Source organism: Mesoplodon densirostris, chromosome 11 (assembly GCF_025265405.1).
Source record: "Mesoplodon densirostris isolate mMesDen1 chromosome 11, mMesDen1 primary haplotype, whole genome shotgun sequence".
Lineage (NCBI taxonomy): Eukaryota > Metazoa > Chordata > Mammalia > Artiodactyla > Ziphiidae > Mesoplodon > Mesoplodon densirostris.
In genome coordinates this window covers 33,301,975-33,315,490 of record NC_082671.1, presented here as the reverse complement: position 1 = coordinate 33,315,490, position 13,516 = coordinate 33,301,975, and the positions used below count along the sequence as shown (strand labels likewise).

Genomic DNA, 13,516 nt, shown 5'->3' with positions numbered 1-13,516 from the left:
TCCGCAACGGGGGAGGCCACAACAGTGAGAGGCCCGCATACCGCAAAAAAAAAAAAAAAAAAAAAAAAAAAAGAACTTTATTGGGTATGTGACTTATGAGTACTTTCTCCAAGTCTATAACTTATGTTTTCATTCTCTTAACAATGTCTTTCCCAGAGCAGAAGTTTTAAATTTTGATGATGTCCAATAGATCAGATTTTTCTTATGTGGTTTGTTCTTTATATCTAAGAAATATAGATATTGCCTAATTTAAGTGCCCAAGGATTTTCTCCTGTTTCCTTCTAAAAGTATAGTTTTACATTTAGGTCTATGATCCATTTTGAATTAATTTCCGTATAAGTTTTGAGATATAAGTTGAGATTCATTTCTTTGTGTATAGATGTCCAGTTACTTTCAGAATCCCTTGCTGGATAACCTTTCTTTATTGAATGGTCTTTACACTGTTGTAAAAAATCAGACGACCATATTTGTGTGGCTCTATATCTAAACTCTTTATTCTGTTCCACTGATCTATATATCTGTTATTTTGTCAGTACCTCGTTATCTTGACTACTGTACTTTTATCATAAGTCTTAAAACCATATAGTGTAAGTTCTCCAAATTTGTCTTCTTTTGTAAAATTTTTGGTTATTCTAATTCCTTTGACTTCTCACATAAATATTAAAATCAGCTTGTTTATATCTATACAGTGCTGCTGAGGTATAGATTAGGATTGTATTAAGTATAGAGACCCATTTGGGGAAAATCGACATCTTTACAAAATTGAGTCTTCCATAGTATACCTCTCCATTTATTTAGGCCTTCTTTGCTTTTTTTCATCAGCATTTTACAATTTTAGCATACAAATCTTGTATATATTTTGTTTAGATCTACACCTAAATGTTTCATGTTTTTCTTTGAGTTATTGTAAGTAATAGTGGTTTTTAAATTTTTTTCAAATTTAATTCCCAATTATTCATTGCCAGTATACAGAACTATTACTGGTTTTTGTATTTTGGGCTTAGGTCCTACAATCTTTTTTTTTTAATTAAAAAATATGTATTTTTAATTTGGTCTGGCCACATGGCTTGAGGGATTTTAGTTCCCCGACCAGGGATCAAACCCGGGCCCCGGCAGTGAAAGTGCCGAGTCCTAACCACTGGGCTGCTAGGGAATTCCCAGGCCCTGAAATCTTAATGAAGCCATTTACTAGTTTAGGAGCTTTTTGTAGATTTCTTGGCTTTTTATATCTTGACAATCATGTCTTCTGCAAATTGGAACAGTTGTATGTCCTTCTTTCAAAACTGTATGCCTTTGAATATTGTTTCGTGCCTTACTGAACTGGGTAGAACTTTGGCTATGATGCTGAATAGGGAAATAGAGAGATCAGACATCCTTGTCTTGTCCCTGATCTTAGAGGGCAATCACTCAAGTTTTTATTATTATGTATGATTTAGCTGTAAGATTTTTTTGTAATGCCCTTTATTAGGTCAAGGAGATTCTCTTCTACTCCTAGTTTGCTGAGAATTATTTTATCATGAATGGCTCTTGAATTTTGTCAAATGTTATTTCTGTATTTATTAATATGATCATATGTTTGTTTCCCCTGTCTGTTATTATGGTGGATTACTTTGCTAATTTTTGAATATTGAACCAACCTTGTATTCCTGGGATAAACCTCAGTTAGTTTTAAAGTATTATCTTTTTATGTATAGCCGGATTCAATTTGCTAAAATTACTTTGAGGATTTTGCATCTATTGGTCTCCAGTTTTCTTATACTGTATTTTTATGGCTTTGATACCAGGATATTGATAGGCTTCTAAAATTAGTTGGGAAGTGTTTTCCCCTTTTAAATTCTCTGGGTGAATTGTGTGGAATTGGATTTATTTTTTCCTTAAATGTTTGATAGAATTCACCATGAAATCTTCTGTGCCTGTAGCTTTCTTTGTTGGAAGACCCTACTATGAATTAAGTTTATCCAATAAATTCAGGACTATTTATGTTATCTCTTTCTGCTTAAGTAAGTTTTGGTAGCTTGTTTTCTTTTTTCCCCAGGGAATTGATCCATTTCATTGTCAAACTTATAGGCAAAGAGTTGTTCATAGTATTTATTATGCTTTTATAGGCTTTTACAGGCTCTAAGGAGTCTGTACTGATATTCTCTTCTGTTTCTTATATTGGTAATCACTTTCCGCTCTCTCTCTCTCTCTCTCTTTTAATTAGTCTCTTTAGAAAGGTGTAAGTTTTGTTGACCTTTTCAAATAAGTGTCTGTTGGTTTCATTGATCTCCTCTATTGTGTTTGTTTTCAATTTCACTGATTTCTACTCATTATTTCCTTCTGATTGCTTTGGGTTTAGTTCGCTCCTCTTTGTTTAGTTTCTTAAGGTGGAAGCTTAGTTCTTGATTTAAAGTCATCCTTTGCTTTCTAATTTGCATTTCTAATCTAATGATTAATTCAATGCTCTACATTTCTCTCTCCATATGGCTTTAGCTGCCTTCCTCAATTTTTGATATGCTATATTTTGATTTTCTTTCAGCTCAAAATGTTTCCTAATTTTCCTTGAGACATCCTCTTTAACTCTAGGTGGCTGGAATTGGGTTAATTTCCAAATATTCGGGAACTTTCTATGTATTTTTCTGTCACTGACTTGTAGTTTAATTCCATTATGGACAGAGAACATACTCTATATAATTCTAATTCTTTTAGATTTGTTAAGGTTTGCTTTATGACCCAGGATATGGCCTATCTTGGTGAATGTTCCATGTGCACTTGAAAAGAATGTGTGTTCTGCTGTTGTTGGGTCAAGTGTTCTATAAATGCTAATTAGGTCAAGTTGGTTGACATTGTTTTTCCGGTCTTCTATAGCCTTGCTGATTTTTGTCTACTTCTTTTATCTATTACTGTGTAAGGAATGCCAACGTCCTCAGGAATGATTGTGGATTCAGAGTCCTCGGTTAAGTTCTTTTTTTCTCAGCACTGTCTTCTGTCTTCCAACCTCTATGGTTTCTGATGAGGAATAGGCAGTTATTTGAATCATTGTTCCCTTGTATGTAATATATCATTTTTCTCCACTTGCAAGATATTGTTTTATCTTTGGTTTTCAGCAATTTTATTATAACATGGCTGGATATGGGCATGGTTTTCTTTGAGATTATACTGTTTGGGATTTGCTCAGTTTTTTAATCTGTAAATTTTTGGTTTTTTTTTACTACCTCTAGGAAGTTTTTAGCCATTATTTCTTCACATTTATGTTTCTGTACCAACGTCTTTCTTTTCTCTGTCTAGGACTCCAGTGATACAACTGTTAGATCTTTGATATGGTAGACAGGTCCCAGAGGCTCAGTTAATTTTTTCAATCTTTTTTTCCCTCTCTGTTGTTTATACTGGATAATTTCTATTGATTTGTCTTTAAGTTCACTGACCCTCTTCTGTCATCTCCATTCTGTTATTGAGCCAACCTTGACATTTCTGTAAATGCCCTTCCTTCTCTGCCTCATGAAAGACAGAGAGTGGAACAAGATGTGAATCTCAGTAGTAATGGGGAAACCTATTTGCAGGTATTTTGGTACCTGGCTCTTGCTGCTCTTTGCCAACAAAAGCATCCTTGCCAAAATGACCGTGGGGAAGAAGGGAGGCTCAACGTTTTGCAAGTTAGTTACACACACACACACACACACACACACACACACACACAACTGGTGGGTTGCCACATGTCTGAGCCCACGCTCTGAGCTGGCTCTTCTGCTCCAGGCACTGCGTGGGCTGAACCCAGGCACTAATCGCCCTTGTGCCTGCCTTCATCTTCCTCTCAATCCATCCACGCAGCTGCCATGAATTCCTGTGAGAAGGGTGGGCAATGGGTGTATCCTTACCATTTCTGCCTAGAAAAAACCTGCCAGAAGTTGTCAGTTTCTGTCCTCTACAAGACTTTTCCTCAAAAGGAGGTAGACCTGATTCCATCAGGGTTCTGTTTAATCATCTGGAGCACTTTCATAACTGGCATAAAGTACTTTAGCTGTTTGCAGGGAAAAGCGAACAAGTCTTAAGTCTTATTCGAAGAGCTGTCCTTCTACCTGGGAGTTCAGAAATCTATCATATGATCTTAGTCTCCGTGATAATAATGGTCCTTCCAGCAAGACCAGAGGTATCTCCCTATAGGCGATTGCTACTGAGATTCCGACATGGTTTGCCCAGTCAGATTCACTCTCTACCCTTGGGAGTGGGTGTGTGGCATTTGTAAGTGAGGTAGAGGAAGGAGTTAATACTGTTGAGTATTTACCAAGTATTAGGCATTGTTCTTTGCATTTTACATATTTACTCATTTAATTGCATATTTGATTTTACACATTTCATTCTCTTATCAACTCTTCCAAACAGGCACAGTGTTATCCACATTTTACACATGAAGAGGCTGCAGTGCAAAGAGGTTAAGTAACTCTTCATATGTCAATAAGTGGCAAAGCTGGGATTAAAATGTGCCTGGCTCTAGAACACCTGCCCTTTCTTCTACATTTGTCTTTTGGATTAATTGATGTTTTAGGGGACATTTTAGACTCCATGACTCTCAGGGTGGGTCTACATTTATCTGCCAAAAGGTGTGACTCAGAATGGATCCTGAGCCATAGTTTGCAAAGATTGTCAGAGTTCAAGCCCGTTAAAGAAAAGTCCTATGATCAGATAAGCTGCTATTGCCTGATAAAAATGGCTCAGGCGCATGCAGTTAAGTGGAGCTGCAATAGAAATCCAAGAGAGAACAAGTGGAAACAGTCCCAGTCCGTGACCATGGATTTGTTGGGCTGGTCCAATGATCATTGCATCTGTACAATGTATTCAAATACCCCAAGTGTTGAGTATTTCTAAATATCAGGCTCTCTTTGTGCAGGTTAGTTGCATTCCTCACAACAGCGCTGGGATGCAGGTTTTCTTGCCAGGGCTCCCAGCTAATAAATAGCAGAGTTGGGATTCAAAAATGAATTTACTACAAAGCCTGAGTTACTTCCTCTCTACTATATTGCCCGTGAATTGTGCCTTTTAAAAGTATCAATGACAACCCTTTAAGCAATTTAAGAGAACATTAGGCTGTAAAATTTCTAGGAGCAAATTTGAATCTCATAGGCAGATTTTCAAATCTCAAAGATATTAAAAAATGGAATTATTGGCTCTGTGAAACAGATGTCCCTAAATGCTCTATGGAAAACTGGTCCCCTGAGATGCTGTGGGAAAAAAAGTTCCATGATCAGTAATAAATAAGTATGTGACTCACTGGCTTAAACAAAATTAAATGTACTTCTTTACTGCAGGACTTCTCAGGGCCTTTGATGTGCTAATATGCAACTGGGAAAGGGAAACGTTAGGCAGTGTTCTCAAACTTATGTGGCCATGGGCCCCTTTTGGGAGCATGTACCCACGTATGAGCACTGGGATGTGCTGCTCAGGACATTCTCATCCTTCCGTGTGAATCTAATTGGTCTGTTGAACTGGGGGCAGTTCTGTCAGGACGGGAAGATTTCTGACAGTTGCTCTTAACCCTGTATTTCCTTGTGTGGTGGAGTCCAGGGCAGCTGTCTGCCCAGGGGGAGTAGGAGCAAGCAGAAGTTCTCTCTGATCCCCTAGCTTAGCCAGCCTGTTACCTACTAGGCACACAGGTGAGCTGTGGGGGCTGGACACACCGGGAAATGTCCAGGTATGGAGTGCTGCCTGGAGGGCGGGAGGCTAGAGATTTAGGGGAAAGCATAAATTCCTGGAGCTTGTGGTAAAAAAGGACAAGAAGTGTGTGTGTGTGTGTGTGTGTGTGTGTGTCTGTGTGTGTGTGTGTGTGTCTGTGTGTGCGTGTAGAAGAAGGAAGGCTCTGGAAAAGTCACCAGTGAATCTTCAAGACAGGTTTGTTTCATTCAAAAATGCCCAGAGATTCACCTGTTTCCTTCCTTTACTCAAAGTGCAGGCCAGGTTGTAGCAGCAGCAGCAGCAGCATCGCCTGGGAGCTAGGACTGTAGCACCTCAGGCCCCGCCCCCAAAATGCTGAATCAGAATCTGCATTTTTAACAGGATCCCCATGGGATTCACAGGCATATTACAGTTTGAGAAGCCCTACTTTAGGTCACGTGCATATGCCTCCTTCCCGACCACCTCCCAAGACCCGGACCAAGTCATACCGTTTGGTTTGAGTGTGTTCAGTGCGGGTAGACAGTATACCGAGCTTTAGGCTGGCCTTGAGGTGCTGCAGATGGGGAAAGAGGGAGCTAGCTGAAGACACTGAGGTGACAGCTAATCACAAGTTCGAATGGGTGACTTCATAGGAGGGGAACCTAGAGACATATTAGGTCCGTGAGGAATCAACCGTGGGTTGCATTTCATTTCATTCTAATGGTTGAGCTTAAGCACCTAATATTCTGGGTTTCACTTAGGACACATCTTATTGAGATTGGAAGGAAAAATGAGTTAGGCGTCAATGACCAGCTGCATGTTTTACTTCTGCCACCAGTAGAGTGGGGCTGATAAACTCTTTACCGCGATGTTGCGAAAGGGAGTGAGGTAATCCACATAATTGTAGGAGATGAGCTTGTTAAAGGCTGAGTTCATTGACCGGTTTGATTTCTGGGTTCAAAGGGATGCAGCAGGAGAAAAGGTAAACAGAATCCTGGGCGAAAACATTACCAGTGACTTCTAGATTCTAAAGGTTTTGTAGAAAATGAAATAACTTATAGTAATTAATTTGATTAGGATATTTAAATATCTGTATTGAAAACATTGTGTTCTTTAGAGCATAAACTCTGGTGATAGATCACTTTACTCCAGTTTGACTAGATGCCAGATGAATAATCTCGGGTATGTTACTTAACCTCATCAAGCCTCAGTTTCATTGCCTGTGGTGTAGGGGCAGTAATAGTACCTTTTCACATGGTGTAGCAGAGATTAGATGAAGCAACACCTGCAAGAGTTAGCTCGGTGCCTAGACCAGAGTAGGTCCACCGTAAAGGTTGTCTATTTCTAAAGCAGCAGGGGAGAGTGGTGAGAGGGTCAGGGTTCTTGCAGTTTGCCAAGATAGAGTCGAAGGGGAGGGATGGCAACTTGCTTTTCTTGCTACCACTGCCCTGTCATGAAATGATTTTCTTGGGCTACTTTATTCACTGATGACATTTCTGCCAAGGCCCTTTCCCATCCCAACTTCCGGGTAGTGGGTACAAACCCTATGCAAGCTTGGTCAAGTATTTATCAAGTGCCAACTACGTGCTCACCAGTGGGCACTATGCAGGAGATACACACACACACAGTATTAAGACATGCTCTTAAGTGAATGCGTGGGAGGACATGAATCATACACATGAAAAACTGGAGAAAATACTTTCAGTAACAATTATTTTTATGCTGTAATTGGGTGATGGGGTACAACACTGAACAAAACAGATGAAGTTCCTGCTAATAGTTTACCAAGGGCAATATGGTGGAAAGCAGCCTGCCCTGCAGGGCACCCAGGCATTCTTCTTTGAGTTGGTGGTGTGTGGTAATAATGATAAATAGCAGATTGACTTTCTGTGGATTTAAGTATTGTTTTTAAGTTCTCAGCAGGCAATGCATTTCCTTATCACCTGCTCCTGGGGAGAGCCATTCCCATCCCTTCACTCTTGGTGCTCCGTTGTTGTGATGTGACTCCAGTGGGAAGAGAAAGACAATGGCGTATAGTATAAAGTCATTCAGTAAGATGAAGAAAAATAAATGTAAGGCAGGGGAGTAGAAAGTGAGGGGTGGGAGAAGGCTACCATGTTAGATGGGTAGTCAGGAATGCCCTCTCTTGATATATGAATTTATATAAACAACATATTTATGGCCATATGTCAGGTAAAAAGCAGTAATTCATACTTATTAAGTAATAACTCTGTACCAGGCAATGTGCTGAGTTGATATCACTGTGCAATAGAGCTTTAGAGGAGGTGTAATTTGTATGTGAAGACCCCGGGGGAGTCATTGGAGAAAACTGAGGATTGAACTGTTGAGTTGTGAATAGTCCCAGATGGGTGTTCACGGGAAGCCCTGTGTCTAAATACTGTGAGTCCTGCAGTCCTGCCTAGTGTTTAGTAGAGTTATGAGCATGTACTAGGCACTCAATAAATCCTTGATCAAGCCTGGCTGCAATCTGAAAGAAATCCTGGCTGCTTTGGTTGCAGCATGCAGATGTCATGGATGTGCTAACCTCAACCAGCTGGAGAGAAAAGTCTATTTTGCACTCCTTTTGGTTTGCATGGCATTCAACCCCCAGGAGACCACAGTTTGCCATTCATCCTCCAAAAAACAAAAGCAAGTTATGTGTCTGAGAGGAAGGGATTTAGAAAGCAAATTATTCATTTTATAAAATCATTTTATAAGAATTTCTTGATTTTTATAACCATTTCCTGTAGAAGGTAGAGAGAGAGACAGCCCCTCAAGGAGTGACCAATGGTTCTGTCAATTTCTAGGTCCCTTCATGGAAATCCCTTCAGCATAATAGGAAAATTCAGAGCACTGAAGGCCCAAAACAGTCTAATGTGCCTTGCCGACATCATGATTGTGAGTCGGGAGGAGTTAACTGCTTAGAAACAGTCTCAGACAACAGTGCTTTTCTTAAAGTTAATCATAGCCCTTGTTTTAAACAATTTGCTTAGTTTTTTTTTTTTCTTATTAGTCTCTGCTTTACAACAAAGTGAATTAGTCATACATATACATCTGTTCCCACATCCCCTCCCTCCTGCGTCTCCCTCCCTCACACCCTCCCCATCCCACCCCTCCAGGCGGCCACAAAGCACCGAGCCGATGCCCCCTGCGCCACGCGGCCACCCCCCACCATCCATCCACCCCACGCCCAGCAGTGTATACACGTCCATGCCTCTCCCCCGCCCCGTCACAGCCCACCCCCCAATTTGCTTAGTTTTGAAGGTAGCTATCATTAAATCTTACGTGAAATTTTCTGAAAAGGAATGCAACATTTCTCCCAATACAGTAAAATGCATTGAACATGAAATGCAATGAAATAAAGGAGTAGCCAGAGTGAGTTTGGGAAGGGAGAGTAAACTGTAAGGAAAGTATTAAAACTTTTAAATTCTCATTTTAAAACCACCAACACATGTTGCTGCCACTCAACACAGGAACCTTTGGTTCTCCACAAGGACCTGCTGGGTGAAGCATGCATTCCAGTCTGTGATGTGCCATGCCATATTTCTCGAGTGTATTGATAATTTGCTTGTGATTTTCAGTTTTCATTAACATTATTGAATTCAGTGGTGCCGCAAATGTAAAGGAAAGTAAACAACTGCCTTGAACCTTGAATGTAGAATTGTGAGATCACAGAGTCAATCACAAAATTTAATTTTTAAATTTAAAAAAATTAATTTATTTTTGGCTGCGTTGGGTCTTCGTTGCTGCGTGCGGGCTTTCTCTAGTTGCGGCAAGCAGGGGCTACTCTTCGTTGCGGTGCGCAGACTTCTCATTGCGGTGGCTTCTCTTGTTGCGGAGCACGGGCTCTAGGCATGCGGGCTTTAGTAGTTGTGGTGCGCAGGCTCAGTAGTTGTGGCTCGTGGGCTCTAGAGTGCAGGCTCAGTAGTTGTGGTGCACGAGCTTAGTTGCTCCACAGCATGTGGGATCTTCCTGGACCAGGGATCGAACCCATGCCCCCTGCATTGGCAGGCGGATTCTTAACCACTGTGCCGTGGGAAGTCCTCATTTGTAGATTTATACATGTAGAGTGATACGAAGTTGAATGGTGCCATATATACGGCTTACAATGAAAACCAGTAATCCTTTGCCCCACTCCTCCCCATGTCCCCAAGTTTGGCTCTCCCAGAGGCAGATACTTTCCAACTCTTTTAGATGTTTCAACCACCTTTTATCTGAATAGTACTTTATATTGCTGTTCTTGCTTTATACATCTTAAGAACTTACTATCATCTTCCAGGAGGATTTAACTTTCTTATATCATATCTGACACCCACTTCTATCCCCAGCCTCCCGATATCATGAAATTGTATAAGAATTTTTGGTTAGATTTATAGTCAGGGATTACATTACTATCACTGTGTGTTCACATATAATTTACTACGATTATATTTTCTTTCTTGAGTTTTTTTTTTTCTCTGCTTTTGTTTGCGTTTATTTTTTTTGCAGCATTTATTCCCGGGCCCTAAGTTTTCATTTCTTCAGTCTCTTCTAGGATGTCTTTTCTTCTGGGCAACCTCTTCTTCTGGTTTAGGAACAATCTGTTCTTTTTCAGTAAGGATCATCTCAAGGTGGAAGGGAGAGCTCATGTATGGATTGATCCAACCATGAGCTCTGTAAATCCTGCACCGCATCTTGGGAGTTTTGTTCACCTGGATGTGCTCAATGGGCCCTTCCATTTTTTGCCCAATAGCTCTACAATCTCCCTGGATCTGTTTCTCCAGAGAATAAAACTTTCCAATTTCTGTTGGGATGATAGAGGTAGTTGCCTGACTATACAGGTGGGAGAAGTTGCTCTAAGGGTCCAGCTGTTCTTTAATTAAACTGTCAATCAATTCTTTCACTTTTAGCTCTACCTTACCCCTGAATTCAGAAACTGCTGGTGATGCCAATGTCTTGGGCTTTTCTGGAGTTGTTTTCACATTGGACAATGTCTTGTTGGTTCCTACATCCCCTTTGCCATCCCCAGGCAGCTTTCCCCTTCTGTTAATTCAGTTACCATCCATCCTATTTCTGTCTGCCATACTGTTACTGAAATACAGTCTGTTGTAGTCTCTATTCATGTACTCTATGTCTTTTTTTTTTGTTTATGCCTCTTTATTCCTTTACTTTTCTTTCGGTGGAGTTTTTGGAGTTTCATTTCGGCGGAGTTTTTTCGGTGGAGTTTTTTGGAGGAAGGGAAATGTATGTTTTCTATTCCCTTATTAATAAAAAGTGAATAAACTATAAAGGACCAATTTGAGGAGAAAACATAAGTTTTCTAGTAAATAATAAAAACAGATTTCTCTTTTCATTGCATGATGTTGAAATCTTAATGAACCAAGAAAAATAATGATAGCTTACTCTCTAGCAAGAGAATCAAGTGGAGGATGGTGGTCATTATATATAACTTAGAACCACAGAGTTTCTGAGCCATAAGAAACTTTTTGAACAGAAAAGGTAGGGGTTTTTTGAACAGACATTTTCACACTTTTCTTAGTGATGGTACTCATTTTTTAAAATGAAATTTTACTTGCACCACAATATATAAAACAGAAAAAAGTTGTAAAATATTTAAAAAATATTTTTTTTAAAAAAATTTAAAATTTTTCTTTTGTGAAACACCTGAGCTCCTTCCAAGAGCTTGGAGATTCCCCAGAGCACAGATGGAAAACCATTGCTTTAGTGGTGACAATTTATACTGCTTTAGCCCAACCATCTCTCTGGCGTAAGTGCTTTGAGAATGTTAAGAAGCCACAGTAATGTTAATTAAGCTTTGTTGAGCACTCACTGTGTTTGGGGATGTATGTTATGGGCTTTATACACAGTATCTCATGTAATTTTCACTATGATGCTATGAGGAAGGCATAATGATTATTCCCATTTTATAGGTGAGGAAACGGAGGCCTGGAGAGGTTAAGTACTTGTTCATGGATACACAGCTAGGAAGTGGAAGAGCTGGGACTCAAACCCAGGTCTCTTTGACTCAGAGCTCACTCAACACGACACTGGGAATGTTCTGGTGGGCTTTGGCCCCCAGGAGCACCTGGAACCCTCTCTAGGGGTGCTGTACACGGAGGGCTGCTACCAGTTTGTGAAAAAAATATATAATGATGGAATAAGTTACAAACAAAAGGAATGCATGTCTCTAATCCTCAGGCAACGCCAGCTCCCAGATACCCCACCCTATTCTGCATCAGACTCCTGCTCTCCTCCACAGGTCAAAGGTGAGTGGGACCCACCTCCCTCCCGCACGTCTGGCACTTGCTTCTCTTCTTTTGGACTCTGCATGGTGAGAAAGAGGGGCCTTTCTCACTTGTGTGTTTCCCCAGGTGCGTGCTGCCCGACTCTGACACCTGCCGCCGGGGGGACGCCAGCTGCTTTCCTCCACTCGGCAGCTGCTCCTGAGATGCTGCCTGCACACCTGCCGCAGGGCTTGTCTGAAATGAGCGACTCTGTGCATTCCCACAGTGCCTTTCACAACTGCTACCCAGACGCCCGTCATCTCAGGACCCCTCTGGACCAGTCTGTGTCCTCCCATCTGGGAACTGATTGTTCTTACCATCTGCAGCCTCTGTGCCACAGTCCTGGGTAAAGGGCAAGATATTTAGTTATGAGAGACCAGCCAGCCAGCCCCTCTACCCCGCAGTGCTGGTAAAGAGTGAACTGTGGAGTCCTCTCCAGGAGATGGCAGTGTTGAGACGTATATCAGACCCCCAGTGCCCTTGGCTTCACACCAACTTTTAATCAACAATCCAGTGAACCCAAGGTCCTCATTCAGTGGAAAGCTAAAATGTCAGAAATGTATAGGGAGATTCTGGGTGCTGGAGAAAGCACTGTTTGCATTTGCAGCCTTGGCTAGACCACTCAAGTGATTTGTGAATGAGCTCCCTGAAAAATATCTGTCAACTGTCTTAATTAATATTCTTTTTTTCTCTTTCCCTTCCTCTCCGCCTTCCCTCTCTTCCGTTCCTCTTTCTGGATCTAGAGGATGGCAAAAAGAGTAAAGGCCATCAAAAACTGTGATAAAATTCTATGTGAAAAACATTTTCAGGTATAAAATATACCCTTAAATTTTAAGTATCTCCTGCCTTTGTCTCAATGAGTCCTGTGCCTTTGGAAATGTTGTCAGTTTATTTTTCAAATAGGTGAATCCCAGATCCACTGGATAGTGAAAAACTAAGTTTCAGACTAGTAGGGCTCATAGAATAGGAGCTTGCTCTGTCCACTGCATGTATCCACCTCGTGTTGCAGACTAGTAGGGTTCAAGGAACCTTAACTAACTAGAATTAGTCTTAGGAAAAGGCCCAGAGCAGAGTCCTGGGAAATTAAATTAGACTAACTATGATGTGGAGAGAAAAGAAGAATCCTAACCTTATTTTGCGTTCTTAATTTTAGACCCTCATTGCCACCGACCAAGAAGAGAAAGTGCACACAGGCGCTGGAAGACTCCGGGGACTGTCACGTGTGGGCCCACCACTCCAGACCAAGTGAGCCAGTTCGGGGCCTGTCGCTGCCATTAAATCATGGATTTTTCCCAGCCTTGCAGTAGCCCTACAAAATTAGTTTCTCTCTCATAGAAGGGCAATGATAGGCTCTGGGAATTTATTTCTTCCCTCTTGACATAATGTTTCATGCAGTGTTAGGTAGGGTCATACAGGTGCTGCTGGGAAAAGATGCCATTGTCTCTCTGGTGGAGATGAGATGCTGGTCCCTTCAGTTTTAGGGGCAATTGTGTCTCAGAGGACCAAGGCTCCAGGCCTGGGGAAGCCGTGCCGTGGGGCAGCACCTACAAGAGCCCGCTGGTGTGCTCATTGCTTCGTTCAGCTCAATCCTTCTCAACTCAGACGTGCACACATGTAACATGGGGATC

At 41.1% G+C, this 13,516-nt stretch overlaps 1 protein-coding gene across 1 annotated transcript in view; it reads left to right on the top strand.

Moving 5' to 3' along the window:
• MYRFL (myelin regulatory factor like) overlaps positions 1-13,516 on the top strand; it is a 118,028-nt gene that overhangs the window by 32,230 nt on the left and 72,282 nt on the right. The window contains exons 3-5 of the mRNA XM_060114165.1: positions 11,803-11,870; positions 11,976-12,234; positions 13,042-13,133. Coding sequence (XP_059970148.1) covers positions 11,803-11,870; positions 11,976-12,234; positions 13,042-13,133 — 419 coding nt within the window. The remainder of the gene's footprint in view (positions 1-11,802; positions 11,871-11,975; positions 12,235-13,041; positions 13,134-13,516) is intronic.